Below are 13,143 nucleotides of genomic sequence, written 5' to 3' on the forward strand. Positions count from 1 at the left end.
AAAAATATTTTAGCTTAATCTCAAAATAAATTTTTTTTTTCTCGTATATTTTTGACTTTGCAAACTCAGATATTTCAGATAAGGTGTTTTTTGTTGTTTTAAATTCTGATATCAAGCTAAAAATGTCAGCTTTGTTTTGTTTTCCAGCAAATTTTTGACTTTTCAAAGTTTCTCAAAACTTTGAGATGAATCTCAGTTTCTTGGTGGATATTTACTCCTTTTCTTCTGCCCAATGGCTGTGACATGGTGTCATAAATAAGTGCTTTGTAACAACAAACAGTAATTTATTGTGGTTTATAATTAGCCACTAAATTGCAGTGAGTTGGTCAAAGGTCAGTCATTCCATGGTTTATTTCTGTGATTTAAATGTTTTTAATTTTATATGTTTTTATTTGCAAATCATGTCCCTAATTTCTCCACATTTCAAAAACAATGTATTAAAGCAGCAAAGTTACATTCATGGCGATGGATCTTTCCAGATGTTGACGTCCGAGATCCGGATGAGAAGTCCATCATGACGTATGTGGCCCAGTTTCTGCAGTACTCCAACGATCTGCCAGCGCCTGATGATCACCTGCAGGTTGACATTAGAGCCTCTCTCATTCAGCTTGTCCGCCTTATTGGATTCAAAGAAAATCATTTTAGATTTGGAGTTTGTATTTTTGCCCTGTTTTGTCATTTTGCTCATTAAATATCTTGAGATGTTAAGAAATGTCCAGTAATCTGGTTGGCGCTCGGAGAGAATTTTGATGATTTTCTTTTTGTAGCCAATCAGAACAGATTAAGTTAGTTAAATAATGGCTGTCCTGCATGATTAGTTGATCAATTTTAGGGAAGTTGTCAGTTCTTTCTCTCCGTTTTGAACCTCCCACCTTTCAGCTCATCTTCTCTTCCCTCTCTCTCTCTGACCTGGTGGTGGTGCAGCTGTTTCCTTTGGAGCAGCCTTCAGGTTTCTCCCCTCAGGATTTGCATCCTCACTTTGCTCCAGCAGCTGCTGTCTCACCTTTACACTCGGTACATCTTTTCCTCTGCATTTGTCTGTTGTTTGGATGTATTCTCAGAGAAAACACAGGCGATGTTGGGTTTATTTTGTCAGAAAATCTTTGTTATTCAGCTGTATTTGTGATTGCGCAGCAGAAACTCTGTAATTCTCAGTATAAATTGCAGGTGTCACCCAGTGAGCGAGCGCAGGACGCGACTCGTTGGCTGCAGCAGGCCTGTCAGGAGCTTTCAGAAACATGGACAGCTGCAGAGGGATCAAATTATGCAGACAAATATCAGGTAAGGCACCAAAACGTCTAGAATGTTTTAATTTTATATTTTATAGATAGTAACTGTTTTTCTTTCAGGTGTACGAGAGCCTCGCTGCTTCCTTTGCTGAGCAGAGACGATCCGTTATGAAGCTCCTTGCAGCAGCAAGACGCCGCTCAGAACTAAACCAAGAACAGGAAGCTCTGAGGACGGCGTGGGATCAGCTGGAGGACGAGGTAGGATGATCAAAAGCTCCTGCAGCGCCACTACAGCTTCACTTTGCTAATTAAATTAAGTTTTTTTGCTTTAAAGTCTTAGGATTTTCTTAGAAAGGGGGAGTATCATGTGTTTTTCATAAATTTTTTATCACAATTAAGAAACTATGTTAGCATCAGCTGTTATAAAAATGCTACATGTTAAACATGACTCAAAAGAAATGTAAAGCCTTGAAATTGAGCGTCTGTCTCTTTAAGGAGCTCCTGCTCATTCTGACACTTCAGGAAGTCATCTCAACAATGTTCATCCAAAAAAATCGCTACTGGAAGTGACTGGGAATATTATTCCAAACTGAAAAATTTAGAAAAAAAACTAAACTTTGATTTGAGTGTTTCAGTTTGTCGTTGGGAAAAACAAGCTACAAGCATATATTTTATCAGAGTTTTATAGTTATTCAGTTACTGTTGTGTACTGTTGTCCTTTTCCCATTCTGACGATTTCCTCAGAATTCTGAGATTAAAGTCAAAATTCAAATTCTGTGTCAAAATCTAAATAAATAACCAAACATTCTTCGGTGTATGTTGTCGTTGTTACTAGAGGAAAATAATCACATCACTGTTTCTTTCTTCTTATAGGATTTGTAAACCTGCATTTATCCACAGTGAAAGCCTGTCAAAAGTTTTAAGACTAGATCATGCAACAATTCTGATACTGCAAAAAAAATGTCTGAATTCTGAGAAAATAATCTGAATTCTGAGAAAAAAGTCAGAATTCTGCCACAATTTTTAAAAATCTGAATCCTGAGGTGAAAAAAAATCTGAATTCTGATTATAAGGTCACAGTTGTTAGAAATTGTTAGAAATTCTGCCAGAATTGAGAAAAAAAGCAGAATTTTGAGAAAAAGAATCAGAATTCTGAGACTGTAGTTACAATTCAGATGACAAAATAGAGAATTCTGAGGAATAAGTCAGAATTCTGAAAAAAAAAAAATAGAAATTTGTAAAAGAAAATCACAATTTTTTCTAATTTATAAAAATTGTGAAAAAAAAAATCAGAGGAAAATATATTAGAATCCTGAATTTAAAGTCACAATTGTTAGAAAAAAGTCAGAATTCTGGGGGCGGGGGGATCTGAATTTTGAGATTAAGTAAAAAAAATTTTTTTAGTGGCCCTAATTTATTCCTGTCTTAATACTTAACGCTGATAACAGAGTGTATGTGTTGAGAAAAGTTGGTACTGAGTCTGTCGTTGTTCAGCTGCGGCGGTGTGAAGCCGACCTGGAGCGGAGTCTTCCTCCTCCTCTGGACTCGGTCGTGTCGTGGCTGCAGAGAGGAGAGGCGGCGCTGAAAGACGAGGGAGAGACGACAGAAGGTCATGCAGAGGTCGCCAAACATGCAAGAGCAAAACAAGACCAGCTAAAGGTAGCTTTACTTTAAAGCAGCAGAAACTGATACGTTCTGGGAAATGTACTAAATTAGCTGATTCTGTTTTTCAGACGTTGATCAAGGAGATGAATCATTACGTGACTCTGACCGACTCGTTCCACAGTGTTGATGATTCAGGGAGCACAGCGGTGCCTTCAGAAAAGCTGGACGACATAAAGACCCGGTGTGTGAAATAACTTTTAAACTTTCACCGGACGACGTAGCAGAATTCATCATTAATTTGGTACATTTTCCTAATTTTAAAAAACAGTTTGACTGGCGTCCGAGTCACCGCAAAATACGAAATAATAAAGCTGGAATTTGAGGAATCTCATCACACGGTCCTGGATCTCCTGGGAGACGTCAAGACAAAGGTCCAGTCCTGGAGAACTCCGTACGGATCCCAGCAGTCCGTTCAGGTTCTTCTGCTTGACTGGCATGTGAGTTCACTTCTGAAAAAGCAACAAGTAACATTTCATCTAATATTTATTATTATTACTGCAGCAAATCTCTGTTTCTGGAAACAAGACGGCTTTATTGCCCTGTTTGATGTGTTTCCAGGAAACCGTGGAGCACCGAGGGTTGCTCCTGATTCTGACTGATGCTCTGCAAAGCCTGAAGGACAAGATGGATGTTTACACCAGCAAAGCTTCTCTGGGTATGAACTAGACGTTTACTCACAGGTGCCAACAGTTACAAAAGTGTGTAAATTAGTTACAGACCAGAGTTTCCAAGCTTTTCTTTTTGTTTATGATGATTTTACATTTACTGTTGACAAAAACATGACATTTAAAGGGGACCTATTATTCACGATTCTTATTTTTGCACGTTTTCTTAATTCCTCCTGCTTCTAAGGCAACTCGAGTGCTTAAAAAAAAAAACAGTTGTTCTTTTGGTAATAAGTTTATTATTTATTTTTTTGGTGTTTGGAAAACAAACGGTTTCAAAAACTTCCTATGCCGTTACTTAGCAACCCAGGTGGAGCTCCAGCATGTTTGGTCAGCTGGTTTTACTGCTGTATGTGCTGTACAATGGCTGCTGGAAAAGACAAGTGTTTTGTTGTTGGCTTACTATTCAGAAACAACTTGCTGCATTCATGTTGGTTGTGCAGGAGGCTCCACGTCTGCTTTTCAAAGCTATGTGACTATATAATTGTGCATCTTTTTGCAAATGGTACTTTTAATCTCACAAACAAGCCTCATCAGCATGTTCTATTTTATTTAATATGGCTGTATGTGTATTTAAACCCATTATCGAGAATTCATTGCAGAGTGTTATATTCATCTTTAAGACGTAATGATTTATTTTCACACGCTTCATTTCCCAGGTGGAGATTCGCAGCGTGTCACTCGTCAGGTGAAGGAAGCAGAAAGCGAATCAGAGCTGGTCAAACAGATGACAGCGGCTGCTAAAGAAATGATGGAGAGAGTGGCGTCTGCATGGGACGTGTGCAACAAGAACCTCGCTGCTCTTGAGACATGGCTGATGCAAACTTCAGCTGCAGAGACACAGGTGAGCTCAGCTACACCATCCTGGAAACCTGTAATTGGAATAAAAATCCATCAAATTGGCTTTTGGTTCACTTTTTCTAAACGTTGGGCGTTGTAGGACATGAGCGAATGGAGTTCATGTCATGCTCGGTTGAATGAGGCGGGAAACTTCCTAATTGAAATGACAGAAGCTTCAATCAGCTCCAGTTTGGTGAAGCAGCTCAGCAAAGTCAACCTGCAGTGGGCCGAACGCGTGAAGAAGACTGTGTTTGTAAGAGAGCTTTGGCACAAGGTGTACTACAAATTATTAAACAGTACAAATGAGGGATGATATAAATGTTTTTTCTTTGTATAGGAAATACAATCAGAACCTAAAGTTGGCTCCTCTTCTGCTCTGATGTTGGATTCACTAACACAGGAGGCAGGTTTGCTCCTGAGGCAGCCTCTGGACGTCGCTTCAGTCCCTCTAAAGGAAGTCAGACGAAAACTACAGGTGAGCTAAATGTTAGACAAATAAAAGGCTGATTTTTCAGAAAGGATGTGTAACGCTAAATTCACATTTTGTTTGTTTTTACTTTCATTTTGGGTCTCAGCTGCTTTTAAAAACAAACCAAGCTCTTAAGAAAAATCACCCAGGTGTTTTTTGATATCTGCGAAATGAACAGTTTCAAAACCTTCCAGATGTAACATCACAAATTAGCAGGCACTGCCTGTTACCTAGCAACCCAGAGGAACTCCAGTATGTTTGGTCAGCTGGTTTTACCGCTGTATTCACTGTACAATGGCTGCTGGAAAAGACAAGTGTTTTTTTGTTGATTTACCATCCAGAAACCACTTGGTGCATCCTTGCTGGTTGTGCAGGAGGCTCTGTTAATGCTTTTCAAAGACGTACAGTTCTATAATTGCACATCTGTTTGCAGCCATTTTCATGTGCAAGTGTAAACGATGAGTTGGTGGGTGTGACCAATTTGGATTTAAACAAAATACTCTAAAACAGCTCAATCTGTAAAGAGCTCAAAATATGCAGAACTGACCAAGCTAAAATCTTATTATCTAAGAATGACTTACCAGTGTTTAAATATTTATTTCAGGTCTGCTGTATTATTTCTCTCTTTTCTCTCCTTGTCAGTCCATTAGAACAAAGATTGGAGTGGTGGATGCATCAGCCAACGTCCCTTCTGCAGACCTTCAAATGGGCCAAAGAGAAAACCTTCAGCAAACTCTCCTAAAGGTATTGTGCAGAACTCAATCCTTCCATATAGCTTCATAGAAACCTAATATGATGAAATATCTTGTACTTCTGCTATGATTTATTGCACATGTTGTCACCTTGCAACCACTTTAAAGTCAGAACTCCAATTCTGTGTCAATCAATGACAAACCTTCTACGTTTTTCTCAGGTCCAGTAGGCTGACTTCATTACGGACCAGATTTATTCTAGCAAAAAAGGAAATCAAGTTGGTGGTTAACATCAGCCCAACAGCTTCTACCTCTAAACATTAAATAAAATATAATAAAAAACCCAAAACCTACAGAGCAATGGCTCCCAATGAGCAGTTAGCAGCAGTTAGCAGTTGTAGAATTAAACGTAGCTAAAATGGACAATAATAATGATAACAGCTAAAACAAATACAACACATTGTAAAATTCCTCATTAAACACTATATGGCTTTAGTTGTATGTCATATAGTTAAGTTAAAATATATTTGTAATGAAAACACAGAGCTGATCCTAATATGTAGCACAGTTATAAACAGCAACAGAAAAAAGGGGGGAGGAGCTGCCGGTTACTGGTTTCCATGGTAACCGCCAACTGCCCAGAACTTACCGGAACTTAATACACCGATAAATGTCAGGAGGAACAGCTTAAACAAAATAAATTCAACGAATAAACAAATTTTGACAAACTTCACATCTATAATACTGTTAAAATAGAACACTATACGTGTGAATTATGATGCTAGTATATGAAAATAATGCCTGGTGCTGCATAAACAGCATAAACAATCTGATTCTGTGAAAAAAAAAATTGTCAGAGAAAGTCTAAATTATTTTATTTTTTTTTACTTAAAAGAAGGCCGATTAGAATTTCACGCCACGCTTTAGATTTTTTTTTTGCTCCCAAAGAAGCAAAGAAGCGGTTGCAGGTTGACAAAAGGTGAACAGATTTTATTGGTTTATTGGTGTGATCACTAATGCAGCATTCTGCTTTATAAGGAGCTGGACTTTTAATCTCTTACGTCTTCGCAGCAGCTTGCTGAGGCAGAACGGTGCTGTGGGGATCTGCAGAGAGCAGCGTCCCAACTCGAGGGGCGTGTGGCTGAACTCGATCACTGGAGCAGCGAATCCCTGGACTGTTATAATCAGCTGATGGAAAGGAAACACAGAGAAGGACAGTCTGCTGCCAAAGTTAGCAACCACAAAAACATCTTCTTGAACCGTTTTGGACAGATATATATGCTCTGGATTTGTTTGAAACCATCTACTTTGATGCATCTTCTAGGTGTTGATCTCTCGAGGGTTGCAGCTAGCGCAGCAGGTGGCTGCAGAGTCGCAGCATCTGGAAGCTTTTGTTGCAGAGCGGCAGAAAACTTCTCCTTTGCAGATTTTCAGTACTGCTGGCATGCAGGACAAGACTGCAGCTGCAATCTCCCAAAGCCAGGCAAGTTCAGCTGAATAGGGCTGCAACTAACTGTTATGTAATCATTATGGTTTATCGTGCATGTATTTTGATTATTTTGGTCTTCTTGTGTCATGTTGTCCACCTTTAATTGTTTCCACCTGTCTCTTTCCTAATCTCACCTGTGTGGTTTTTCCCTGCTGGATCCTTCAGTCATTTTGTGTCACTTACCTGCTACATCCTGTGTCTCCCTTCATGTCTTGGACTCGTAACAGATTTCTGACAGCATTAAAACATTTTTTGCTACCTCACCCTGTTGCTTCAGCCATGTTTCACCTCATCTACCTAAAGAGATCACAACAAATCATTTTAATTATGGATTAATCTATGGATTATTCTGACTATCGGATTAAAAAAAGTCACATTCTCCAGATTTTTCTTTTGCAACATCAGAAATATACTGCTCAAAAAAATAAAGGGAACACTTAAGTGTTCACTTAATGTTCCCTTTATTTTTTTGAGCAGTGTACATTTAAAGATGCAAATAAACAAATAATTCAATTCCAGCCATTTTTTATTGAAGAAATACATCAGCTTTTCTGCATGACTTAAGGTCAATACAATGTTGGCATCATGTGCTGATTAATTTTTGGATTAAACGATTAGTAATTGGATAACAAAAGGTGTTTAATAGGAGATTTATTTTACAGAATTTGAACCAGTTGAAGCTAAAACATTACATTTAGGATAAAAAAAATCTGTTCTACGCGGAAATCTTCAAGTGTTTCTTGTATAGTTTGTTTTAATTATTGTTTTAAATGACCTGTTCTTTCAGCAGTTAGGCTATTTTTTAAATCTGTATACTTGATCACTAAATTAGTTGACAATTAATTCTTTCAGTCCTATTGAATGAATAAAACTTAATTAGTTACTGAATGTCAGTAGTTTGAAATAACATATATATATTTTTTATTTGTGTAGGAGATTCTTGAAAAGTTTAGTTCCTGTGGTTTCAAGCAGCAAGTTGGAGATTTCTGCAAACGGATGCAACCAGTTGAAACCCTCCATCCAGACACTGGATCATTCGTTCTGGCCAGAACCAAACAGGTTGTAGATGTTAAACTGCAAACTCCAGAACTGATTCAGCTTCCTGATCAGGGGGCGAGACGTCGCCAGGATTCAAAGCAAAGCACAGAAGATGGGAAGGGCTCTGCGTCCCACGTAAAAATGAAAACAGTCCCTCAACCTGTGGTGGTTCCGGTCCTGCAGAGTCAAACCGAGAGTCCTGCAGCAGGATCGACAGAGATCAAGTCCAGGACAGTATCACAAGCAAACACCCAACAGGCACCAACACACACACAGCCGCCGCTCATGATCCACAGTGAGGTTCACTGCAAAGCCCAGTCGATGGCCAGGAGCCGACTGGAGAAGGCCAGGCTTCGTCTGCAGGGACGCATCCTGCAAGCCATGAAGCTGTTCAGTGGCAGAGAGATGACCGAGTCACAAATCAAGAAAAAACAGGTTCATGATCAATCAAATGCAGCTTGTTTAGTACATTTCAGATTTTATTGTGCCCTATGACTTTTGGTAATTTGTGCTATCATACTTTTTGAAATATTTTTGAAATAAATAATGTAGAGTTCAGCCAAATTTAAATACATTGAATTTCTGCAGAATTCCGCCAAATTCAGCAAGAACTTTGCACTTTTTGACAGCTCACTACTTCTGCCTACTTCAATTTGTTGCTTATTGCTGTAAATGCTGGAAAAAGCTTATTTGTGTTGCCACATGCAGTGCTGAAATTGTATTTAAAATTAGAATAACACTATGAGGACATACACTGCAAAAATACAAAATCTTACCAAGTATTTTGGTCTAGTCAAAACAAACTTACAAGTAACTTCTCAGCAAGATGTAGGAGCTTGTTTTAAGTCAATAAGTCCTTAATATTGATGAAAAAGTACTTATAAGTGAAATAATCTGCCAGTGAAACAAGTACTTTTTCATCAATATTTACAAGGAACTCCTATATCTCTCTGAAAAGTACTGAGATATTTTCACTTGGATCTAGACCAAAAATACTTGGTAATATTTTGTGTTTTTGCAGTGTATTCTTTAAATGTCTGATGTTTTGGTTTGTCCGACTGTCAGTTTTGTTTGTGCGCGTGTCCAGCTGTGTGTTTTTCTGTGCAGAAAGCTCTAAACACTCTGCAGCCCGCCATGCTCGATGAGTTCCTGGGTGCAGCTGAAGCTTTTGGGGCCTTCTGTTCTGGGCCTCAGCTCCAGGACCTGATGCTTCTCTCTGAGTCAGTCCGAAATCAGTGGGAGGTACGGCAGGAACTGGACAGAGTCCATGCAAGACTGATTCTAACTACGGATGCAAACAATAATTGACTTACGATTAATTTGTTCATTAATGAGTTACTAGATTAAAATTAGTTTTTATTTTAACTTGAATTAGTTTATTTTAGTAATGTCCAGACCTTATTTTAGTAATGTAGTTCGGCCTCCATCCAACAGAGGGCGCCACTGGTCATCCTCAAGCGCAGCCGTTGACATAGAAACAAAGATGGCGGAGCTGTTTTGGAACGGCGAAGATGAACGATCCAAACAGAGTCCGGTGTGGGATGTAAAATTAACTTTATGCGGTTATTTTTTTAAATATAGACACTCGACAAGTTCTTTAAGTTATCACCTTAATAAGGCTAATTCAACCGCGCCGCAGTCAACTTCTCGTTCAAAAGTGAATTATTTGCTACGAAAGCGACGATCTGACAACGGAAAAGCAGAGGGGATAACATAGGAAAATCGTAACATTATGACATAAAACATAATGCCAATAAGTAAAGGTGATTTTTGAGGGCTGTGGTGAGTTAATGCACTTCATGGAGCGAAGTTTTAACATTTCTATCTTGAGCAACCATGACAGCACTTCTAAGTTTCATTTACTGAGGAGCTTATGTGTTTCATATATTTCAATTTCATTTTTCTATTCAGCAAAGAAGTTCCTGTTTATATTTTAGAATTATGTCTAAATGTAACTCTGTGAGAAGTTCGTATTAATACAGTTGACAAAAAAAATAATGTTTAAATTTAAGGTTTTTCAACATATTATGAAAAAAATTGCCCAGAACAGCGGTCCTCTTGATACAAGAGAAAACTCAGGTTTTCAAAAAAAAAAAAAAATGGCCGTTTTATGAATTAATCGTTAGTCAATCGATAAGATCAATCAACTGTAAATTAACTCATTAATCGATAACTTGCATCCCTAAAACCAATGCTAAATATAACCGAAAGTTAAAAGTTTGGCCTAAAAGCTGTAAAAACAGATATGGCATCTGTTTGGATGTACATTGTATGTTTATTTTAATAAGTAAAACTATTATGATTCCAATTTAATGCCCTTACTGTTTACATATACTTGAACTGATGTGAATTGAACTAATTAACATAATAAGGACACCCCTAACAGACACCAGTTTCCTTTTTTGTGTCACGTCCAGGATGTGCGCAGAGAAATGGCCGACTTTATTTCCACCCAGGCGTCTAAAATCAGAGAAGTAAAGCAGCCATTCACTGCTTGTGACATTTTTACTAATGCTCTGCATGACGCTGCTGACCAGACTGACCACAGTTACTTGCAACAGCACCGTAAGGTACTTACAGGAGTTTAATATTACCACAACACCTGATGATATTTAAAAGATATTTATTAAGACAAGTTTGTCTCCCAGGCGCTCACCCAGGAGGCTGCATCTGTCGAGGAACACTTTGAATCTCTCAGAGAACTGTGTGAGACTTTGACAGTGGAGAAATCCTTTGGCTCGGCAACAGACCAGCACACAGAGCCTGGAAAAGTGCAGAAAACTCAAATTAAGAGGTAAAATAATGCACCTCTATATAATGAAACGGCATGTGTAGTTTACCCTACATTTAGTGCAAAAATAGAACAGTAATTTCTGGATACTCCACCCACTGAGAGTACCTTTTCTATGTTTTCACGTCGTAAAGCACTTTGAGCTGTCTTGTTATTGAAATGTGTTGTACAAATAAACTTGATTGAAACTTAATTGATTATAGTTTTAACCAAAAATTCACCAGACACACACGCGCAAACACATACACACACACACACCTACACACGCATGCACACACACACGCAAACACACACACTCACACACCTACACACGCACACCTACACATGCCCACACACACTTGTATCCTTTGTTAAAGTTTCATATTGAAAGAAACTGATTTAGAACAATTTTTCTTTTTCTGATTTTGTTATTTCGTAATTATGTTGTATGAATTATTTTCATGTTGATCGTTAAAATACCAGATTTTCCACAAAACTATATTTTTGGTACGTCTGATGATGTGAATATCTGTTTATCTGTTCAGTGTCTCACAGCCAGCTAAGCTAGGTCGGTGGAATCAACTAACTCACTCAACTCTTTGGTTACCTAGCAACTCACTCATTCTTTGGTTACCTAGCAACAACCTGTTGAGTCACTGGCGCAGCAACAGTTTAAGGTTCTGCTACTGTGCCTCATAACTGCTAAAATTAAAAAACGACATGGAGTGAAATCTGTGGGTAAAACAGGAATACCACCAGTTTGGCAGTATTTCAGATATTTAAAACAAAAACTTAATCAATAATTATCCATTTCAACTGATAATGAAATTCTTATGCTGAGAAACGTTGTTCAGGCATCTTGTTCATCCCTGAATTCAGTTGATTTCAGCCTTTTGTGCAAATTTGTTTATTTTCATTATCAGCTTGTTGTTTTTGTTAGCGGTTCTGTTATTAAGTGTGTTTTATTTTTATCCATCCATCCATTTTCTAACACCCTTGTCCCTCAATGGGGTCGGGAGGGTTGCTGGTGCCCATCTCCAGCTAACGTTCCGGGCGAGAGGCGGGGTCACCCTGGACAGGTCGCCAGTCTGTCGCAGGGCAACACAGAGACACACAGGACACACAACCATGCACACACACACTCACTCACACCTAGGGGCAATTTAGACAGACCAATTAACCTGACAGTCATGTTTTTTGGACTGTGGGAGGAAACTGGAGTACCAGGAGAAAACCCACACATGCACAGGGAGAACATGCAAACTCCATGCAGAAAGACCGGGGCCGGGAATCGAACCCAGAACCTTCTTGCTGCATTACATTGAAATTATCTCTCTTTGCCAAATTCTAACAGATTTTCTTTAGAAAAGTGTTGCTTAACCACTTGAATGTTTACCTGTGTAAAAAAAAAAATCGTTAAGCTTGATGATTTAACTGATGCAAAAGATTTGATTTCCAACTTTTATCTCTCTAATCCCTGCAGTCTCTAAATTTAATGAAACGTCTGTTGGGGTGAGTAGCTGCGGCTGCCCCCGGCATCCCCCTCATCAGAGTCTCTTATCTCAGCAGGGGACAGCAGCCTGCTGTAAACCCCCCGCCGAGTCCGGCCGACACGCAGCCAGGCTGCAGTCTCGCTCCGGAGCGCCGCCTGGACGCGGCGCAACAAGACGCCTCGCCCTCAGGAAAGGCAGTGCGCGCTCAAAGAGCCGACGACGCCCTGCGGCTGCGAGTCTGGGACGTCCCGCCAGGGAACAAGGACCACCTGAGGCAGAGCCAGGGAGACGGGCTGGAGAAGAAGCAGAAGCCTTCACTTCGGGCTCAAGAGCAGCTGCTGCGAGCTCACATGCTGCACATCACAGGGAGCGGTCAGCAGGCTCAGAGTCATGTGCAGGTATGATGAAATAAATTGTTTTCTTCATGTAATTTAGCGCCGGAGCTTCATTTATTCACATGGTTAAGATACCTGATGAAATAAAAACCTACATTTTAAAAGATGATTTGAAGTTTTTTCTGTAGAAAGACTTTAAGTAGATTATCGCCATAAACTACAGACACCTTGCCTTCAGTCTTTAAGTTTTAACTTTATTGCATTCAGCAGTTAGCATTGTCCTATAAAGCTATAGGGTTAGACTGATGTTTATTTTAACATTGTCTGTTAAAAACAGACCTATTGTATGTTTGAGATTTTTTTTTTCTTGTTTTAAATTTACACGTGTAAAAAAATAAAGAAATAAATGGAACGTTTTAAGTTTTTCACATGCTAACTTACATTAAAATACAAGTTAT

At 39.0% G+C, this 13,143-nt stretch overlaps 1 protein-coding gene and 1 long non-coding RNA gene across 2 annotated transcripts in view; one reads left to right on the top strand and one right to left on the bottom strand.

Annotated features, from left to right (window-relative positions):
* Window positions 1-13,143, top strand: part of syne2a (spectrin repeat containing, nuclear envelope 2a) — a 110,649-nt gene that overhangs the window by 7,389 nt on the left and 90,117 nt on the right. Inside the window, exons 8-26 of the mRNA XM_081602442.1 lie at window positions 480-580; window positions 925-1,014; window positions 1,168-1,281; window positions 1,350-1,487; window positions 2,724-2,888; window positions 2,963-3,075; window positions 3,163-3,331; window positions 3,453-3,549; window positions 4,219-4,403; window positions 4,500-4,652; window positions 4,737-4,874; window positions 5,511-5,612; window positions 6,632-6,790; window positions 6,885-7,043; window positions 7,983-8,522; window positions 9,195-9,329; window positions 10,505-10,657; window positions 10,736-10,881; window positions 12,424-12,748. Of these exons, the coding sequence (XP_081458568.1) occupies window positions 480-580; window positions 925-1,014; window positions 1,168-1,281; window positions 1,350-1,487; window positions 2,724-2,888; window positions 2,963-3,075; window positions 3,163-3,331; window positions 3,453-3,549; window positions 4,219-4,403; window positions 4,500-4,652; window positions 4,737-4,874; window positions 5,511-5,612; window positions 6,632-6,790; window positions 6,885-7,043; window positions 7,983-8,522; window positions 9,195-9,329; window positions 10,505-10,657; window positions 10,736-10,881; window positions 12,424-12,748 (3,182 nt within the window). The remainder of the gene's footprint in view (window positions 1-479; window positions 581-924; window positions 1,015-1,167; window positions 1,282-1,349; window positions 1,488-2,723; window positions 2,889-2,962; window positions 3,076-3,162; window positions 3,332-3,452; window positions 3,550-4,218; window positions 4,404-4,499; window positions 4,653-4,736; window positions 4,875-5,510; window positions 5,613-6,631; window positions 6,791-6,884; window positions 7,044-7,982; window positions 8,523-9,194; window positions 9,330-10,504; window positions 10,658-10,735; window positions 10,882-12,423; window positions 12,749-13,143) is intronic.
* On the bottom strand, window positions 4,334-6,198 carry LOC145549731 (uncharacterized). The gene is made up of 5 exons (XR_014085576.1): window positions 5,915-6,198; window positions 5,764-5,818; window positions 5,450-5,567; window positions 4,753-4,847; window positions 4,334-4,431 (listed from the first exon to the last, which is right to left on the bottom strand). It is a non-coding gene; the product is annotated as an uncharacterized LOC145549731 (long non-coding RNA).

Source organism: Poecilia reticulata, chromosome 21 (genome assembly GCF_904066995.2).
Source record: "Poecilia reticulata chromosome 21, P_reticulata-male-v2, whole genome shotgun sequence".
Taxonomy (NCBI): domain Eukaryota; kingdom Metazoa; phylum Chordata; class Actinopteri; order Cyprinodontiformes; family Poeciliidae; genus Poecilia; species Poecilia reticulata.